General features: G+C 42.6%; 1 protein-coding gene across 1 annotated transcript in view; it reads right to left on the bottom strand.

Moving 5' to 3' along the window:
* LOC110394380 (sodium channel protein type 5 subunit alpha-like) overlaps positions 1–20,114 on the bottom strand; it is a 222,397-nt gene that overhangs the window by 49,307 nt on the left and 152,976 nt on the right. The window contains exon 18 of the mRNA XM_021388192.1: positions 2,722–2,734. Coding sequence (XP_021243867.1) covers positions 2,722–2,734 — 13 coding nt within the window. The remainder of the gene's footprint in view (positions 1–2,721; positions 2,735–20,114) is intronic.

Here is a 20,114-nt window from a genome sequence, read left to right as displayed (position 1 = left end):
CTGGTGGGTTCAGATTGCCTCTGGTCAGACAGGACCACGTCCTCCTCTCTGCTGCTGTGGTTTCTCCTGTGGGATGAGCAGAAGTCCTTCTGTCATCACGTTCTGCTCACACGATGACACATCATGCACGTGTGAGAGGGCTATTACACCTTCCTCATCCCACATTTCCACCCTGGGATGGGGCCACTCGCCTTCCAGATGCACGCTTCTGCTCTTGAGATGCAGGAGAGGGACACAATGCTTTCAAGGTTTTTGGGAGGACCTATTGTTTGCCCCAAATGTTTGATCCCCTTTCTAAGGCACACTGTTTAAATACATCTCAAATCCTTCTCTGCAAAATGGGGACAATTATATTCCCACTTCCTGAAGCATTGGTCACTTTCTTAGAGCAAGAAGCCTCAAGTAATCTGGGAAAAAAAATCTGGGGAATGGATTATTGAAGAAAAACTGGTTTTAAGGCTATGAAAGAAATTGGGTTAAATAAAGTGATGGATTTTCATGAAAATTTGATGCCTAATTTTGAAATTTGGCTACATTTGTTGCTAAAATAGAGATGCACGATAACACAAGCCACCCAAATATGAAACAGAAATTTTATTTCAGGTCAAAGCTTTCTTTTGACATAAAACATTTTTTTTAAATACATCAGGAGTATTTTTATTTTTTTTTGTTTTAATTTTAGTGGTCAAAATAATTGTTTTGTAGGTTTGTGTTAATCCAAAACTATATTTTTCTTGATTATGCAGCTAGGCCATCGTAATTCAAAGCCTAGTATTTACTCAGCCCTACTCAGCATTCGCTTTTGACTCTGTAAAAGAGATATCTGGCACATGGTGGTTTATTTGCAAACTGTCTTATTTTCTTCCCTGAGCACCTACTGAAACATTGCTGTGCTTTATCTCATAATACTATTGTCTTCATTTTAAAAATGAGGACAATAATACTTACCCACGCTTTTAAACAACCTGTGAGATAGTTATATGAAAGACGGCACATACACATGAATTATTACTTTCACGAGGATGACAGAGTTAGAGAATAGGTACAGCTCTATGTATTTATTATTAATGTGAAAATGGGCCCTCTGTTTTCCAGTATACAGAGGCAATGCAAAATTTATAGCTGAATTCAGAGAAATGCTGAACCTGGGGTAAAATGAACAAGACTGAACATTCCAGCAATACCTGTAAGTGGGGATGGAAGCTACGTGTTTGCAATTAGCTGCTGCATCCCAAAGGTCACAGTCTTGGCTAGGGTTTTTAATGCTCTGCTCAGAAGAGCAAACAATTGAGATCATTTAAAAAGAGAGTTGGGCCAGAAAGCACAGGTCAAAGACATGGCTAAAGCATCTAAAAAATCCATATTCAGAATGCAGCTGTCGTACAGAGAACAGCCCATTTTCTACAGGCTACAAACAATATATGATGGTGGAAAAAATGTCAGGATTTAGCACAACCGGAACTTTCTGTTACTGTTCATTTGGGAATGCATTTAGTCATTATTTGTTCTGTTCTGAAGCTGTCAACACACAGAACACTGAAGTAGTCCTAAATTGTACACAACTGCAGGATGTAGAAAATAGGGGTCCCGTCGAGAAAAGAAGCCTTGTTGGAGACAATTCTAACCAACAGAGAGAAATCAAAGAACACTGTGAGAAAAATGTCAGCTCAATAGCGTTGTCATTGAGAGTGCTGTATTTAGCAGAGACAGGTTGGGAAATTCAGAGAACGCAACTGCAGAACACAGTGCAATTATATTAGACTACAAGGAAAACATCGTAAAGAATCAAGAAGGCTCGAGAGTTATCTATGAGGAGGAGTTTTCAGAAAATATTAGAATCCATCAGTGTCAAAAGGAGATGGGGAACACGCACAACAACACAGACAGGATTGATTCTGAAAAGCCTTCAAGGAAGAAGAGGAGGCAAACATGGATTCAGACAACATGAGGCAAAGGTTCTGGGGTCTGAACAGGGACTAGAAAAAGGAATCATACATATGAGAGAGGAGGGAGAGGTCAGGAAAGCTTGTGGGAAAAGAAGCTAAAGTTACTCTTTGCCAGAAAGGTGAAAGGGATTAATGTTTTCATGAACGCAGTACGAAAAGAGACATAAAAGTAACTTACGAGGGAGATGGGACTAATGAAAATTCAGTTACCTAAGAAAATAAAAGCTTTTTAAAAGACCAGCAAGGCGATCAATAAAAAGGGAATGAGGGCTTGTTAGAATTAGTGGAAATATAAGCAGGGAAATATCTAGAAAACCTAAAACAAATGTAAATCAGCAGATCCAGCAAATGCACATGGTAGAGCATGGGCATGCAGGGATCTGACACATTAAGCTAACACACCATTAGCAATCAATAGTGAATGCTCAAGGAAAACTGGAAAGAGCCCAGGAAAGAAGCAATAAGTAAATGCAATGCTGAGCTTAGAGAAGAGGTAAAGGGAATAATCATGGGAATCACAGATCACCAAACTCTTGCTGCAGCTTGTAATTAAAGTGAATTAAATAAACTCAGTAAAGAAAAGTAGAGTACTTTCTTGGAGGGCAGAGGAGAGACATGTCATACAGACAAGAAGACAGCGAGGCAGCTCTCCTGTCTGCCACAGGTACTGTGCACAAACGGGAACAGAGAGGCCAAAATAAGTCAAACAGGACAAACAGAGAATGTCCCCTTTTTCTGCTGGAGAGGTGTACCAGGCAAAGGCAACATCAGAAACCTCTTTGGAAGATCTCCTACCCGAGCACAAATTCGCACTGCTGAGGTAGTTTTTAATGTGCTTCTGGGTGGTGTGGTTCTGCCTGGAGTAGCTTCCTCACCCACAGCTTGGGTGTCCAGTAGTGGCAAACTGATCTGAATTACTTTTTTTTTTTTTGTCAGAAAGCTTGTAACATTGAGAAGCTGAAATCTCACTGGAAGTCGGTGTTTGCTCAAGATTTAGCTCCCTCATCCGCCTTCTCCTGCTGTCCCTAACCTTTGAAGATCATAGTTTTAATCTATCAAACTGACAGACGATATATAAACTTTGATAAAATATCTGTATTTCTATAATAGAAAAGCCAACTTCTGAAATAAAGGAATTGGCTTGGATTCCCCTGTTGCTTCATGGAGAAAAGCCACGCTAAGGACCCAAATGTAACACAAACTTTACCTTCAGTGGAGGAGACCTGTAGAGATTAGAGTCAGCACTAAAGGTAGGTACAGAGGAGGTACTGACTGATATAATTCTCACATTGGTGGATAGCACAAAATTAGAGAGACTACTGAAACTGGGGAGAAAGGAGATGAGATGCAAAACGTGGAAAGAATATAGCACAAGGAGACTTGACTCAAGCACTACAATGAGTGAGTTCAGGGATAGAACATCAATGGATATCCTGGAAAGTTGTAACCTCAAGTCACCAGGGGTAATATTAAGAAATCAGACATTATTTTGTAGCGGGATATTGTGATGCAAAAATCCTACTTAGAAACATCATGTCTAGGCAGTGAGATACTATTTCTTCTCTTTACGGTTCTGTGGGAACTCTATTTGGAACACTGTTTAGTTCTTGGCACAGCCATTCTAATTGAGAGAGTTGTAAAAAAAAGAGATAAAAGAGATAGATAAAGGGTGCAGTGATATTCACTGATAAGAAATAATGAAAGAACAATGGCATGTGACTTCAGGGAGTACACCAAATGCAAAAGGAAGCTAGTAACACCCTATTAATTAAGGAAACTTAGTTCATAAAATGAAAACAACATAACAATTGGTAAAAGAGAACAATGAAATACTATTTTGAAAGGAAAAAAATAGTCTGATTATTAAGGCATTACCCCCAGCCATATTATTTTTCTAAATGAGTGCACTATTCCCTTTGATAAATAAAGAAGCCTAAGTGGCCTGACACATTTAAAGGTAGATTCCACACAGCTGTACAAAATATTTTATGGAGCAGTGTTTTGGCAAAGAAATCAACTGGTATGTTCTGTGAGGTCTGTGACACCAACGATTTTATTTCTATGGTGCCTTTCCGATGATTTGTATGGGATGAATTTTTAATCATATAATGTATCCTTTACTGACATCAACAGTGTTTTAGTCAGAACACATTCAATGCTTCCTGTTATTGACCGAATAGCTCAGAGCCCCGTCTCTTGGGGATATCAAATCCCTTAAGTTACTTCCTCACAGTTGTTGGCTTTATCTGGCTAGTCCCAAATTCTTGGGACATTCATCAAAAAGATTAGCATGTCCTCGTGTGTCGGCACAAAGATTACTTCTGAACAGAGGGACTACAAGGATGTAATGTCCACACAAGATTTAGCCTTCAAAAATAGTATCCTTTGGGCTTTGCTCTTTCATGTTGGTATTCATAGCCTCATGTGAACTTCCGTTTGATTTCAAGTCATCCCTGGATTATTGCCATATTCCTCCACCTCTTTTTAAGCAGCCGCAAATAGAATCAATTATACTCTACTATAGAAAGGTGACATTTGTGCTACAGGGCCCTTTGAAAGTTGAGGGAGGAAATGGGGATTATTACTTTATCGCTGTGTTGCTGAATATATCGGAGCTAGAATGTTCCTGTCTTATGGCATTTCATTGTAGCACTAAATAAGGACATAGTTTTCCACCCTTCATGCTAACACATCAGGGTTTATGTATCTTAAAAATATGGTTAAACGCGAAGGATAGAAAATCCCCCATAAGAATAAATCTGGAGATGGTCTTCTAATTCCTCCTAGTTACAATTCTTCATCTCATTAGTTTGAAATCTGGGGTTTCTCTTGAGTAAGTAGATACAAATTCTTCTCCTCTGAGATTGTGACATCAAATGTTAGAGTCTCCTTCCTCTAAGCTTCAGGACCTTTTGTTTGCTGAATATGAAGTCCAGTATGCCAAGAAGTATTCCAGTAAGAAGGACTGATCCTCAAGGAAACGCTTCATGGCCAGAGCATTTCTGGTGACTGGGAGTGGAGTTCAGCTCACCTAAGAGTAATCTGCATGACGCAGACATCCACAGCTCCATTAGTTACTCTGGTCTCCCCTTATATCCAAAGGAGAAAAACAGGTACTTTTAAAATAAATACGCTTCATCTGGTCTGATTTAAATGTTGATTTCAGCAGGATACGAGACACTTTCACCTAACTATATTGGCTCCAGATTTTCATTGACTATAATGGGGTCTCAAATGACAAGTCTAGACGCAGATGTCCACCCCACAGGACAATATGACTCAGCAGGCCACAGAAGATGGGCCCTGGCTCTGTGGCAGCCCTGCTTCCATTGTCCTGTCAGGATCTCCGCATGGGATTTCTCCTGCTGGGCACAGGCCCACCAACACATTGAGAAGCAAATGTGATGTACACTTTGGCCAATATGAACTGAATGACACCAAAGCTTTCTATTTAGTAAGTACTTTCATGTCCGGTACTTGCATTCTTGCACTTCTCATGGGTCTATACTTCTAACATGAAAAAAATTGGTAATATGCAACAGTGAACTCCAGGCACAGACCAGCCAAGTAAATTCCTAAGCTACTTAAAAGGGGCAAAACACGTGCTCATTTCTCCTAAAATAAGATAGTAACATTAAGGATTATTTTTGCTTTGTTTACTTTTTTGCTTTTTTTCCCCCAAAGTCTCAGAAAATCCCACACTAATTTAGAATGCACATTTCCCAGGCTTTCCAATCATTTTTATAACAACAAAATCCTCTCTCCTTTAGTTAACTGTAATACCTACGGAGTGGTTCTGCTTCCTTGCCACTCCACAAACACGTATTTTCCCAATCCCCAGACCCCCACACAAATCGGTGGCATGCACTATGGAGCTGGCGTGATGAATGGCATGCAGTATCAAGTAGGAACGCAGTTTCTGTTACCTCTTTTTGCCCTACTGCAGGTGGTGGCTCAGCCTTCAACTGCTTATCCACGTGCAACTCACTTAACTCTTCACAAATCTCAGAGTTCTGACTCCGGGCGCCTGGGCTTTGGCATCGCTGCCCCTTCAGCTGCAGCTGCTTTTCCTGCTGGAAATAATCCTAGATGGGTTTACTTTCTTTTTCTTTGATAGCATGCTTAGTTCTTAAGGAGATCTCCCCAGCTAGAAGAGAAAATAGCCTGAACTACGCTTGTCAGGGGATGACATCTTAAGGAAAAATGGCAAGCAACAAGATTACACAAGCTTACGCTGTAACTTTTCAGGTTTAGCAACTGAATATGTCAAGATAACTGGCTGTAAAAAAGGAAATTACAAAGAAGCTGGCTTATTGTTTTTGAGCTGTTGTTGCTGGGGGGCAGGAGGAAATTTCCTCGCCTTCTCCATTTTCAATGCAGTTTGGAGGCACAGGTTTTTGCAGAAACCCAGGGCACAGCGAGGGGCTTGCAGCTCAGCTGAGGGCTGGAGGGTTTGCTCTGAGGTCAGCAACCAGAAGCGATTTTTGGCATCATGGCTGGAGGAAGGCGTGAGCACAACGCCCAGCACCACGCCACCACTCTGCTCCAAATGGCGTGGGAAAACAAGCTACACATTCACAGGAGAAAGCAAAAGGTATTCAAAAGTAGAGAGGAAAACCTGCGGGTGGACATGTAAATGTGCGAGGTGCCTATTCAGGAAAACACTTAAGAGTACTTTGCACCCACTGATGTCAACAGGACTTAACCACAGGTTGGAAGGAGAGCGCATCCGTGAGTACTTCACTAAAAAGGGATGCACTGTGGAATCAGAGCAATAATTTTTTTCTGCAAACACATCTGAGCAAACCCAGTGCTTGGCAGCAGAAGCAGTGCCATTAAACTCAGCCATGTTGTCCTGGGGCGATGATTACTGCCGCTGCGCTCTCTCGAAGTGCTGCCAGGACTAATGGCAGAGCAGAGCGTGTTTGCACGGTTGGCTCCTACATCTGGAGGCCCAGGTTTGCCGCTGGTGTAAATCAGTTCGGCTTCATTGATTCACCTGTGATAGGGATTTCTCTGAGAACTCCACGGCTCTATGCAGCGCTGCCATCGTTCATGCCGTTACTAATGCTGCTACTGAAATATTAATAAAACTCAAGCTGATTTCAAAGGGTTGTGCTGAATTGCTTACAGAAGGACTTCCATGCTGAGAAAAAAATTACAAGCATAACAGGATTTCAACAGTAATTATTTAAACATATTTATCTTTCGCTTGTCCACCTTTTTTTTTTTTTTTTTTTCCCCTTGGCTTGAGTGGCATTCAATGTTATTCACGTATTAAGCGAGCTTCTCTTCCCCAGGGAGCCACAGCCTACCTGCCTCCGTTCTAAAGCCGCATCACCACAGAAAGCCCCTCAAGAGGTACCAGCAGCAGAAAAACACTTTATTCCAAATATAACCATCTGAGAGAACAGATGACACAAAGGAAGCAGTTGGTTAAGCAAATTGCTCTCCGTATAAATACTTTCGGACTGTCAGGTTTGTACCAATCCTTTCAAATGTCGTTCTGTGTTTCTAGTAAATTAATTCAAAATCAAATTACTTGTTTCCTGCTTCAGAAGGCATGTGGTCTAAAATATATTCCAACTTTAATAAATTAAATTATGCACGTCCAAGCCTGTACTTTCTGCATGAGAATGTACTACACATAATCTCTACCACAGAATCATAGAACTATAGAATCATATCATGGAACCACAGAATCAAGTTTTCTAGGCACCGTTTATCACTGATTTTCACAATCTATAATCACTGAATCCCTGGCAAGAAGTAACACTTTTTAAAGAGCATCTCTGGAAATACTTCATTATTCTGGGGAGAACACAGAATCATAGAACCATTAAAGTTGGAAAAGACTACTTAGATCATCTAGTCCAACCACTGACCCATCACCACCATGACCACTCACTGCCACAAGACGCTAACGTGGAAAGCAAGTGTACTCGAGTAAGGCGCTAAGCCACAGAAAGTTGTGTGTGTTTTTATTTTTAATGCAATGTGCATGCAACTTAGTTCCAAGTAATCTTAATGGCAGGGTATCAGTTATAGCACTAAAACAACAGAAACAATTGTTTCATGTTGAAAGTGCAATGCAATCTGGGGTGACATCTCAAGCTCACTTACGCAGAAAGGTTGTGCACTCAGATTCATTAGAAACGAAGGCATAGATGAGAACAGACTGTGTAACTCAGTTGATCTGACAAATATCCAAGTTGTTAAGCAAATTATTGCACTGAATAACTAAGCTAGTGTCAAATGAAAAGCTTTTACCATTGCTCTACTGATGAACCCTTCTGCACGGCACCAAGATTCAGGAATGCTTTCATAGAGACTAAACTTCAGGAACATGGCCTCAGCTGCTTCCCAGAAACTGCACTTGTACCAGGCATCTGATGAGTTAACATTAATTAACAGTGAAGGAACACATCTTGGCAAATCACCCAGCAGGGTTAGGGAATCGACCGGGTTTCTGCAATGGCCATTGCCAGCCCTGGTGAGCCACTGTCCTGGGATGGAGTCTCAGTTCCAGCGCACAGCGCCTGAGGATCAGCAGGAACCGCCCTGGGGCAAGGTACACTCCTCACAGCCTGTTTCACTTTGGACTATTTGCTTTTGCTCTGATTCCAGGTGATTTGCTCTTCTGGCAGCAACGGCAGCAGGTTTATCTCCTGTAAAGCTCCCCACCATGGGTGGTTTAAGTAATTTGTTTTTAATTTTTATATCAAGTGCCACGTTGGAAAGGCAATACGCATTATGTTAATATTTATTGATTCAGTTGTTTTCATCATTTATGAAGTAAAACTGTTCAGCAGTACAACAACTTTGTGCTCTCAAATGGCTGACTGGAAGCCTGGAATGTATGTCAGCTCTCTTAGAGCATCAGCCAGAAGTTTGCTCACCCCTGTTTAGATCTGGGCCCTAAAAAGAGGTGTTCAGCCAACACTGTGCTAGGGATTATCACATGGAGGAGGATGGATCATGTCCTGCTCCCTTGCATGCTGCAGATCATTGGCAGCAATAGGAAAACAGCAACCGGATTGAAACCAGAGTGTAATTTGGGTTACATCTCAAGTGTGTGTGTGCACAGACCCACGTACTTGTTTTATGGCACAAATAAATACGATGGCTCCACACCATGTCCTGCCCCTGAAAACTATGGATCAGCTAATTGTTTGGGGCTCAAATGGGGATTAGTGCAAATGCCAATCCCTTGGAAAGAAGACTTGCCGTTGGCAAAGCAAGATAAATACCTGTCATCGGTGTGGATTTGCTTTATTCCTTCCCCATGGAAACAGCACTTTTTCCATCCTGTGCAAGCAAATTTAGAAAGACAATCCCCAGGCTCGCCTCTTTGATGGGGATCAGCTCAGATGGGTTCTTCTGATGCTTCACTCACTGCCTGGATTTTGACCCTGGCTTGGAGCATTTGTTCCCTGATTCCCTGGCTGTGGCTGCCATGGGAAAGATGTGCAGGAAGTGTCCACTCCCAGGCAGGTGGGGATGTACAAAAGTAGCTGACTCACTGCTGCACCAGCAAGCACTTGCAAAGGATGTGGCAGGATTAAGTTAATTCAGTGTAACTTATTTCATGAAGTAGGTGCCGGAGGGGACAGCACGAATGCAAACTGCCCTTTACTCTGTCCATGGAACATGGGAGAGCATTAGTCCTATGCGTCTTCTCAGCACCCCACCAAGCTCATAGAATCAGAGAATAATACAGTTGGAAAAGATCTCTAAGATCATCTAGTCCAACCATCAACCCATCACCACCATGCCCACTAAATGCGTCCCTGTGCCTCCTTACAGACCCGTTTCAGTCACTGCCCATTGCACGAAGCATCACCAGGAGCAGAGGATACCGGTAACAGAAGCATCACTTCTGTAGCCATTTGTAGATGACAGTATGACTCTGAGCCTCCTCAAGAAATGCTACTCAGTAGAACAACAATTATTCCTTCAAAAGCCGACAACATATTATATAGAATCATAGAATCACAGAAAAGGTCATCTCGTCCAACTCTCCTGCAATGAACAGGGACACCCACAGCTCCTTCAGGTGCCCAGAGCCCCCTCCAGCCTGACCTCGAGTGTCTGCAGGGATGGGGCACCCACCACCTCTCTGGGCAACCTGTGCCACTGCCTCACCATCCCTATTGTAAAGAACCTTTTTCCCATATCCAGTTAAAATCTCTCCTCTTTTACTTTGAAATCATTTCCTCTTGTCCTATCACAGCAGACCCTGCTAAAGAGTCTGTAACCTGTGGAGCTTCCTATAGTCAGCTCTGGGATATGAAAACTGTAACAAGAACCTGAGGAGCTATTCACGTACAGCAAATCCAGCTCAGTGGCACGATACATGCAGTTACCAGAGGACTGTTTACTCCGGAAAGTAACTGTTGATGTTTACGTTCCTCCTTGCAGACAGCTATGGATTTCCCAAAATTACGGTGCCTGGAAGCTATTGGCATCCTTTCTGGGCAACAGTTTGCATCCAGTAACTGGCACCCTTCCTGCGCGGAGAAGCCAAGAAGTAAATGATCGTGAAAGCTGAACTGTTTATATCCTACCTCTGCACAAGGGGAGAAGCAAGCAGATTGCAGTGCTGCTGAAATACAGCAAGTGCGCCGTACCGCCGGGCAGCACCTGTTTCCTATGTGAAGTTAACAGGAGGCTGCAGTCGGCAGAGCTGTCAGGCTGACAGCTCCTGGATATGCTGAATTCACTCTTTCTGAAAAGCCGTCAGCAGTCTGGGCTAAAAAGGGAGGGAAATAAATAGGCTCAATCTAGGGAAACAAATGGTGGGTTCTTGTGACCAACGTTTACGATCCTGGTTCTCCCCTCACAAATAAATGTAAATCCTTGTAGTGCCGATAAAACCAGTGAATTTATCTTTCTGCATGCTCAGCGTGTGAATAAATATCACCAAATACATCAGGAAAATCCCCTTGTTTCCTTAATATGAGATAGGGAAGATTAATATCATTAGCGGACAATGGCATCTGTGATGCTTTTAAGATGTGTGAATCGTAGGATCATTTGAGTTGGAAGGGACCCTTAAAGGCCATCTGGTCCAACTCTCCTGCAGTGAACAGGGACACCCACAGCTCCATCACGTGCTCAGAGCCCCGTCCAGTCTGACCTTGAGTGTCTCCTGGGATGGGGCATCCACCACCTCCCTGGGCAACCTGTGCCAGTGCCTCATCACCCTTACTGGAAAAAACCCTTTCCCTTTACCAAGTCTAAATCACTCTTATTTTATTCTGAAACCATTATCCCCTTGTCCTATCACAACAGACCCTGCTAAAGTCTGTCCCCTTCTCTACAGCCCCTTTAGATGCTGGAAGGCTTCTCTCCGGTTTCCCTGGATCCTTCTCTTCACCAGGTCGAAACAGCACTTCTGCAGTATTCCTTCTCAGACTGATCCAGAACATTTCAAGTGTTTGAACTCCAGCCCTGGAGGAGCAGGGCACATTCCGTCTATCAGCGCGGTCCTTGCTGGCTCGAGATCTTTTCCCACACTGGGCAGCACACTGCCCATAATAAAGCTTTGATTAATTAGTCCAAAGGTTCAGTCTTAAAATTAGCTTAAGTGGAAGAAGTTGGCAGAAAGATGGACTGCCAAAGTTAATTTAGCTTGTTATCAATTCAGTAGTCTTAAATAGGTAGTGAAAGCGCTTCATAAGTGTTCATTGTTCAGAGTTCAAGCTAATACCCTCTGCTAAATTGCATTTTGAAGTTTAATCACACTCTACTTTTTGTTTCTTTTGCTAACTGGGATCTCTCCACAGCATAACACGAAGAACTCAAACTAATGGGCTCCTCTGATAGAAGCTTAAATTTTGGAAGTTTGCCTCAAAGCGCAGCATACTTTGAGAGCGTGCCTGAAACGCCCTGGTCCTTTCTCCCTAACAAGGTGGTAATGTCTTCATCAGTAAGGAAGACTCATCTTAATGCAGTCAATAGCGACAGAATAACAGTCATTCTTTTAGATGCCATTATTTCCAATTCTGTTATTTTGGACCGCCTTTAACTGAAGCAATTTCAAGCCCCCCAGCCTCACGCACACGCTCGCTGTCTCCCCTGGCACAAAAACTGGCCGCTGTTCATTTTGTCCAAAATGCTAAATGTTAGCATTTTCCTTACCAAAGGCAGAAACAGCAAGAAATGCTCATTTCTGGACAGTGTTGCTCCAGGGAGGGACGGGGATCCTGGGAAATGGCACCCAGTAGGCCGTGACTGACGCGTGGTCCCCAGCCTGGGCTCGTGGCCAAATGCATGTTGACAAGTCTGCTACGCCTGATATCAGCTCGCTCAATGCCAGGCTTTGCTTTTTTTTTTTTTAATTTTCCTCTTTCTTTCTTCCATCAGCTCCCTGTGCTTCCCGGACCTCAGGCACTACGCTGCAGACAAATGTGTATCCCGAGCACTGTGTATGCTGGCTGAGCTTCCTAAAACCTTTATGGGCACTGTGACTGCTATCTTCACGTCAGCAGAGATCTGACACCGAGTCTTGTTCTGCCCTGTCAGACTGAAATGAAGTAGATACAAATGTCATTCTATGCGTAAAAACAAAGACAGAGGTGCTTTAAATCTGCTGCTGTGATTTACAGCCCATTGTTTGGTTTGTTTTTTTTTTTCCTAATGGGTTTGCTGCTATTCTTCCTCAGGTGATAAATACAGAATTATTATATTTTATTGCTAAAAAAAAACCTAAGTTGAGTTTTCAAGAAACACAAAGCAAAACATGCAGTTTATAAAAAGGGAAAACCAGGCAAATGATGTATCCAGTAACAGTGAAAAAATCCTGCTGTCTCACATGATCAGAAAAACACTGCCCCAAATAAAGCTGAGAAGCAGACCACTGTAAGATTTACTGTGTGCACACTCTCCTGCCAGTACAAACTGAGGAGTCATCAACTGACTTTGAAGGTATTTCATCCAGTTGCACTAAAAAGGAATCGGTCCCATGGACTGGAACTGAAAACAGCCCGAGTATAAATACTACTTGAATGGGCAGTGCAGTTCCATACAATAAAGTATATTTCCTGCAGTAAAAGGCTGGAATTAATGCACCCTGTCAAATAAACGCATGACTTCATCTTTGATTTATAGATGTTAGAATTACTAGGAGAGTAAAACACCGTCACAAACAGTTTTGTGTCAAAATCTTTATGCGCTGGCATTTTTAGGGCAATTATCGATAATTTCAGCCACACTGATGTCAGCCTGGAATAATTCAATTGACTGTTACAGAATCGCACCTGTCTGTAATGCACAGAAATGGTACAACTAAAAATCCGCTGTCTGCAAAAGAAACAGATGTCGGTCCAGATGTGCACGGTGAACTCTCTGTTACCTGAGACATTTAATTCTTTATCTCACAAATGATGTATCACAGCTAAAATAAACTTGCAGGATCTGTGCAGGAATTATTGCTTGAAGTCCTTGACTCTGTGTTACGAGAAAGCTAAAACTTGATGATCCCAGTGGTCCTCACTGACCTCGAAATTATTAATCTCTCACTGGTAGGAACATGGAAAAAAGCCATCAGAAACTGCTTCGCCTTGTCAAATGAAATTGAATTAAGTCAGTAATGCTGAAAAAAAATACGGGGAAGAAGAGAGGAAAAGCTTAGGGTTCAGGGAAATATGGGAGCTGTACCCCTGAGTAGAGATTGTGGTCACAGTCAGCTCCGTCATTGGCATGCATGGAGGCAGGTCCTTACCTAAAGCCTGGAAAACTGATTTTCCGGGGAGATGCGTTTGGTAAAGCCCAAAGAAAGATGTACAGGAGACGAGAATTGACAATTGAGAAAAAACATCAACACGACTAAGAAAGTAAGGAGTTCTGTGGAGCAATGAATATTCACTGAGCACGCAAAATCCAGGCAGCGTGCATCCCTGGGGTTCTCTGTGCAGATGCAGGCTCAGCCCTCTTGGAAATCATAGCAAAGATGCTGCTGTGCCATTGAAGGGTCTTGGGAGAAAAGGGGGTCAACATGAAGTATGGAGAAAGACCGCTTACTAGGGAGCGTAGTGACAGGACAAGGGGTAATGGCTTTAAAATAAATGAAGAGAGGTTTAGATTAAATATCAGGAACATATATTTTATTGGGAAGGTGGTGAGGCGCCGGCACAGGAGAAGCTGTGCGCGTCCCATCCCTGGAGGTGCTTAAAGCCAGGCTGGATGGGACCCTGGGCAGCCTGGTCTGGTGCGATGTGTCCCTGCCCATGGCAGGGGGTTGGAACTGGATGGGCTTTAAGGTCCCTTCCAACTCAAACCACTCTGTGATTCTATGATTCTAAAATTCTAAGAGCACACTGAGAAAGAGCAGGTAGGAAACTGGGAAATGCTGAGGGAGAATGGAAAAAGCATCCCCTGCCTGCAGTCATACTCCCTGCCAGGTCCTGGGAAGGTGAGGATGAGCAGGCAGTAACCCTCTGCCATTTAAGGATTTCCACACCCATGGAGAAGCCTCAGAAATGGAAGGCACAGCACCTTTGCATACTCAGACAGTACAAATCAGCCACGGCGGGAGCTGGGATCTGGCTGCTGTGAACCATGGTGTGCGTGCCTGGTGTCAAGGAATGGGTAAGAAGCTGCAACACGCTCTGTCCCAGCAGCAGGCAGCAAGCACTTTCCATATGACCCAATTAGCCACTCCATCGGAACAAATCAATAATGGCATTTTCTGGAGACAAGCAGGCAAGTGCTGCTGGCTCGGCACTGCGCTGCATGGGGAAGTACGGAGGTGTTATCTCTGTGGAAAGCAGCATCCATGCCTGGCTTTATCACTGCGGAGGGGACAAATGTGGACACAAGCCAGTAGTTACTGCAGCATCACAGGTTTTCTTCTCCATAGCATGCCGTAGATAGATCAAGTCGAGGGCAGTACTTTGAGTAAGGCAACATATGCAGTGTTTTATTTAAGGAAGGGGAGAAGGCAGTAACAGTCCTATTGGGCTGACTCAAACAACAAGCAAAGTTTAGAGCAATTTTCTGATGTTGTGCTAATGATGTTTGCTGACTGAAAGACCTCATCAATGCGGGAAATGATCCAAACCTTGCAGAAAGACATGGATGTACTTGAGGGGTAGGGTAATAGAAATAAGACTGAGTTCAGTGGTGGAAGTGCAGGACACGGTACTTTGGGAACTGATCTAGGATGTCAGCCCAAAATCACTTATCTGGAACCTCTTTTTAGTCTATCACGCTGGGTTTTTTTTGAACCAAAAACTGATGTCTCTGTGATAAAGCCACACATCATTCTGGGCTATAGCTGTGGGCACCTTGCTGGTTAAGCAATAATAAGGCAGGATGTCTGAAGTCTTACTTATCTAATGTAAATGGCATGGACTCCTCTGATGTCTGAAGCTTTTAATGCAGTTAAACTGCAGGTAAGTTCTGGTAGGAACCCCTGTATCAGGCTGATTGTACACTGAATTGTCCCATCACCTTACTGTACCCACAAATCAAAGAATCGTTGGAAGAGACCCATAAGGATCGTTGACTCCAACTCCTGGCTTCCCATAGGTCCACCCAAAAATCAGACCGTATGTCTGAGAAACAGATCCTTACTCCTTTAGGAGACTGAAAATTGACTTGCATATGAAAAGAAGGCTTTTCATAAGCAATTACAAGAAAATCTATGGAAACTTAAGAAAGCAATTTTCAAATTTTCATCACCTGCGAAGCTAAAATGAGAACCCAAGGGAACCTTGAGAAGATGCAACCAGAGAGCTGCTGTGGTTGCTGCTGAGCTTCTAAGAGTTGTTCTCCTGCTAGGAAAACTCATATTTCATTGAATCATAGAATCATCATGGTTAAAAAATACCATGAATATCACCAAGTCCAACCACCAACCCACCCCACCATGACCACTGACCACGTCCCTCAGTGCCACATCTCCATGGCTCCTGAACACCTCCAGGGTTGGTGACTCCACCACCTCCCTGGGCAGCCTGTGCACTGCCATCATTCCAGAAAAGATTTCCTAATATCCAACCTGAACCTTCTCTGGCACAACTTAAGGCTATTACCTCTCATCCTATTTAGAATTATATATCTCAAAGAAAGTGGAAAAATGGAAGAACATTCTCATGTAACAGAAGGTAACCTGGACACCAATTGTATCTCAAGTATGAGTGGGACAAGGAGTGGGGATAGATGAAGAACTAAACAAAATGTTGCAGTGACTGGCATGAACACATGTGCTGACCACAAAGACTAATAAAGCAAGTTCAAGGCGAGCCTTCCTCAGTCTCACTCTCTTCTGCCAGCTCCTTGCACCTGCGCTGACTGCTATTGCTCATCTTTTCTTTCTGATCCTGTCACCATGTGTGGGCTGCAGGCATGTGTCTCCTGGCTCTGTGAGCAGGCAGAGCATCTCGCTTACATCTCAGCAATCAAAGGAGATTTAGAAGCTATCAGGTGGGCTTGCTCCTTCAGAGCCCTCTTGGTGACAGTGCCACACAAGTGCAGCTTTCAGGATGATGACTGCTGCTGGTGTAGGCTTTGATAATAGAAATGGTAGCTGAAATTTAAACTTAGACATTTCTAAGGGTTTCTCATCATCTGAAATTTTAAACTGCTGTGTGTAACACTGTAGGACACATTTCTCTTAGCCAGGATGGCTTAGTTTAGAGCAGTTTTGTGACTTTCCCAGAGAGCCCAGCACTGGTACAGGAGCTGTAAGCTGAACTGATCATAGAATCATGAAATCACAGAATCTTAGAATGGTTGGAAGGGGCCTTAAAGATCATCGAGCTTCAATCTCCCTGCTGCGTGCTGGTTGCCAACCCCCAGCTCAGGCTGCCCAGGGCCCCATCCAGTCTGGCCTTGAGCACCTCCAGGGATGGGGCAACCATCACCCTAAGATACCTGAATGGGATTCACAGTTTTGTGGCTCTGCCCAAGACCAACCTCCCTATAGCCTCTTAGTCATGATGGACGAGTCTGGACTGATGTGAGCACAAAATGAGCAGAATATGGCCCAGGACCCCCAGCTGACAGAGAAAGTATGAAGGACATGTGAGGACTGCATAGATTTACTTAGCCACGTGCTTGAGAGGCATGCAATGCATACAACTTCCTCATCATACATTACTTTTTGCCTCTTCTCCCATGCAATTGCACCAAAATCTACGTGCATTTGAAGGAAGATAATATTGCCAAAGGGCTGCCAAATTCCAGGTCAGGCCACAGCTTTGAAATGAAGCAGGGTACATTTTCTTCTCCCAAGCAGTAAATAAAAATGCACATTCTCTTTGTACATGCTAAAATATTTAAATATGTAAAAATATGGATTATAATTAGGGAAAAGTTAGAATAGATTTGAATGTTTAACATACCCTTGGTAGATCTTGTTTCATTTATATATGATGTCCTTTACACAAAAAGATACTTCACCATAATTGTGCCCTTTCAGTGTAATCATGTAATTTTTGCTTTTGCTCATGTTGTTCTTCCTTTGTGAACTCTGCTCCAGTTATCAAGACCATCCTGGAGGCAGGAGGTAAGGGCCACTGAAGAGATGAGGCTGACAGGATTGAGGATCCCAATAGATAGCAGGGAACTTTAATGCTCTATGCCCCACAAGGCTGCCCTTGATCATAATGCCCACAGTGCAACATCCATGAAACTGAGGTTTAATACTGATTTCTGGCTATAATCATGGAATCATTTGAGTTGGAAGAGACCTTTAAAGGTCATCTAGTCCAACCCCCCTACAGCGAATAGGGACACCAAGAGCTTGATCAGGTTGCTCAGAGCCTAGTCCAAATACTTTATTCAGCAGCAACCTATGTGTTGATCAAGGGATTTTTGTTGGATGAGAGATAATACATCTTTGGACCGGGCACCACCAAAAAGGACAGTTCTTTGAATGACTCAGGATATGCTTTCCTGCAGTCCTTCTCATTGCACAGCTGTGTCTGTCTCAACCTTACTAGTGTTTTGTAAGAATGCAAATGCAAAGCTCATCATGCAGTTATCTTGCCTACCATTGAGCTGCTTCTTATTTTTATTTATTTATCATGCCAATGTATTTTGAGTTCTTTGAGTTGGAATTCTCTCACATGCACACATTTCCCCCTTTAGGAATTTGACAAAAATGAGTTCTGGATATCTGAACGTGCTTCATGTTGGAACCATTTCAGCAGTAGACCACTAAGGTCTGTGCTCAAACACTGAAAACCATCGATCAGGTCTATGCAGTGAGGAACAGCAATGACCTATGGCAGCTGCTTATCAAAGCCTGCAAAACACTAATGACAAAGCTATTCAGTATATTTCTCAACTCCTTTCCTTCTATTTCATGCATTTCCCCGCAATTCATGTATTTTGTGCCAATGTGACAATGCTAACCTAATATTTGTTGGAAATTTCACAAAAAAGATTCAGTTTGGAAACTGAGCATTTTGGTTTGTTTCTTCTAATGAATTTTTCTTTCTTCGCATTTTGTTTCACCCTGAATCCTTGGTGCTTATATTACATATGATCATTTGAAGAAGTTTTGTTAATATTTTCAGCCAAATTTTTATTTACAATGTTCCTTTGCACTAAGATACTTTTCCTATATCATTTCTTTCCCTCAAATCTCCAATAGATCTTATTAAACCTCACATTTACTTGCTGTACAGCATAAAACGGATTTCCACTTGCTCAGCCTGCTAACATACATGCCAGCACCTACACACACACAGACACTGTGCAGCTAAATATAAATCCACATTTCTCTATTTTTGAAGTACAGTAAACTGTAAAATTCCCAAACCCTCCATGCTTCATGCTGCTGTTTTCTTGCAATTGTGAACAGCGCTTTTTATCTTGAGGAAGGGGGAATATGGTGCTGAAACACACACACGTGCATATGCATACACAGATGTATTTCCAGGCCTCCTGAGTGCTTGTGCAAAGTTTTAGCAAACTTTTGCCCTGCATTTTGAAGGAAGTAGCTAAGAAACTTTAAGACTGTGATTCTTTGTCATGCGTGGGTGTAGCAGAAAGGTGCGCATAAAAAAAAGCCAAAAAAAAAGAGAGAAAGTCTCCAGAATTAAACTCACTTAAACAATATTACACATGTGTATACTAGTTTGTATTGGCAGATTGTCTCATAGTAAGGTCATCTACTATATTCAAACTTCATTTTTCAAGTTACTCTGCTTGTAGGTTTAACTAACACAACATTGGGAGTGGAAAAAGTATTCAGAGAAAAAACAGATATTATTCCTAGTCTGCCTTATGCCCCAAATGTATTTACATATTCCTGTTTTATGTTCAACTAAAAGAGGGAAGCAATGGACAGGACCTACATAGAGCTTTATCACTGAGCACACAACTGCTCCACAAAAAGCCCAAACAACATAGCCACTATGACTCCAACACAGATCATTTCCAGACATATACTCCTTAAAATGATAAGAACTATTCCCTAAAAGCATTTGCCAAAATTTCTCACCTCTTTTCTTGCAATCTAGATGTTTGTCCAGACAATGGGGCAATTCTCTGACCCCTTGCCCTTCCAGTTCCCCATGGGCTGGTCAATGCCTAAGACCAGCTAGTGAGCAGCAGCACTGAAAAGACTTCCACAATGAAAATTAATGGTTAACAGCCAAATTGTGTCCATCTCCCTGACACTGAGTCATTCCTTAGAGACTTTTTTAGGACAGCCCTTCTGTAAGAACACTTTTTCTTCACATCTTACTTTTACTCAACTAGGAGATTGAGGATCCCTCCTGACAACTCAATCCACTGGCATTAGATGATGTTGGGTCAAGGCTGAGGGGTATGGAAAACATTAACTAGATCTGGTACGTGGAGCCAAGAGCTGAAGCTGTTAAGAAGGTGAAAGGGGGAGGATGCAGAGAAAACCATTCCTGTAAAGATGTTTCCCCTTTTTTTCCACCAACACTTCAAAGCACACAGAATTTTTCAGCCATTACTACTGAGTAGCCTTGGGAATAATAAAATCTGAAATGTCACAGCAAAGAATAAGGAAATAACTGTTTTTCCTGCCTAAATGCATTCAATTCCATATTTTCCTCAGTTTCTCTGGCACACTCTCACATCTGCATCTGCCTGGTTTTATTTAAGAGAAGTACGCACCCCTGACTCTTGTTACACAAATGTAATCAAGCTATTCCCCAGTAATGTACACTGAGAAAATTC

The sequence above is a fragment of the Numida meleagris genome, chromosome 2 (assembly GCF_002078875.1).
Source record: "Numida meleagris isolate 19003 breed g44 Domestic line chromosome 2, NumMel1.0, whole genome shotgun sequence".
Taxonomy (NCBI): Eukaryota; Metazoa; Chordata; class Aves; order Galliformes; family Numididae; genus Numida; species Numida meleagris.
This window is presented reverse-complemented; position numbering and strand designations above follow the sequence as displayed.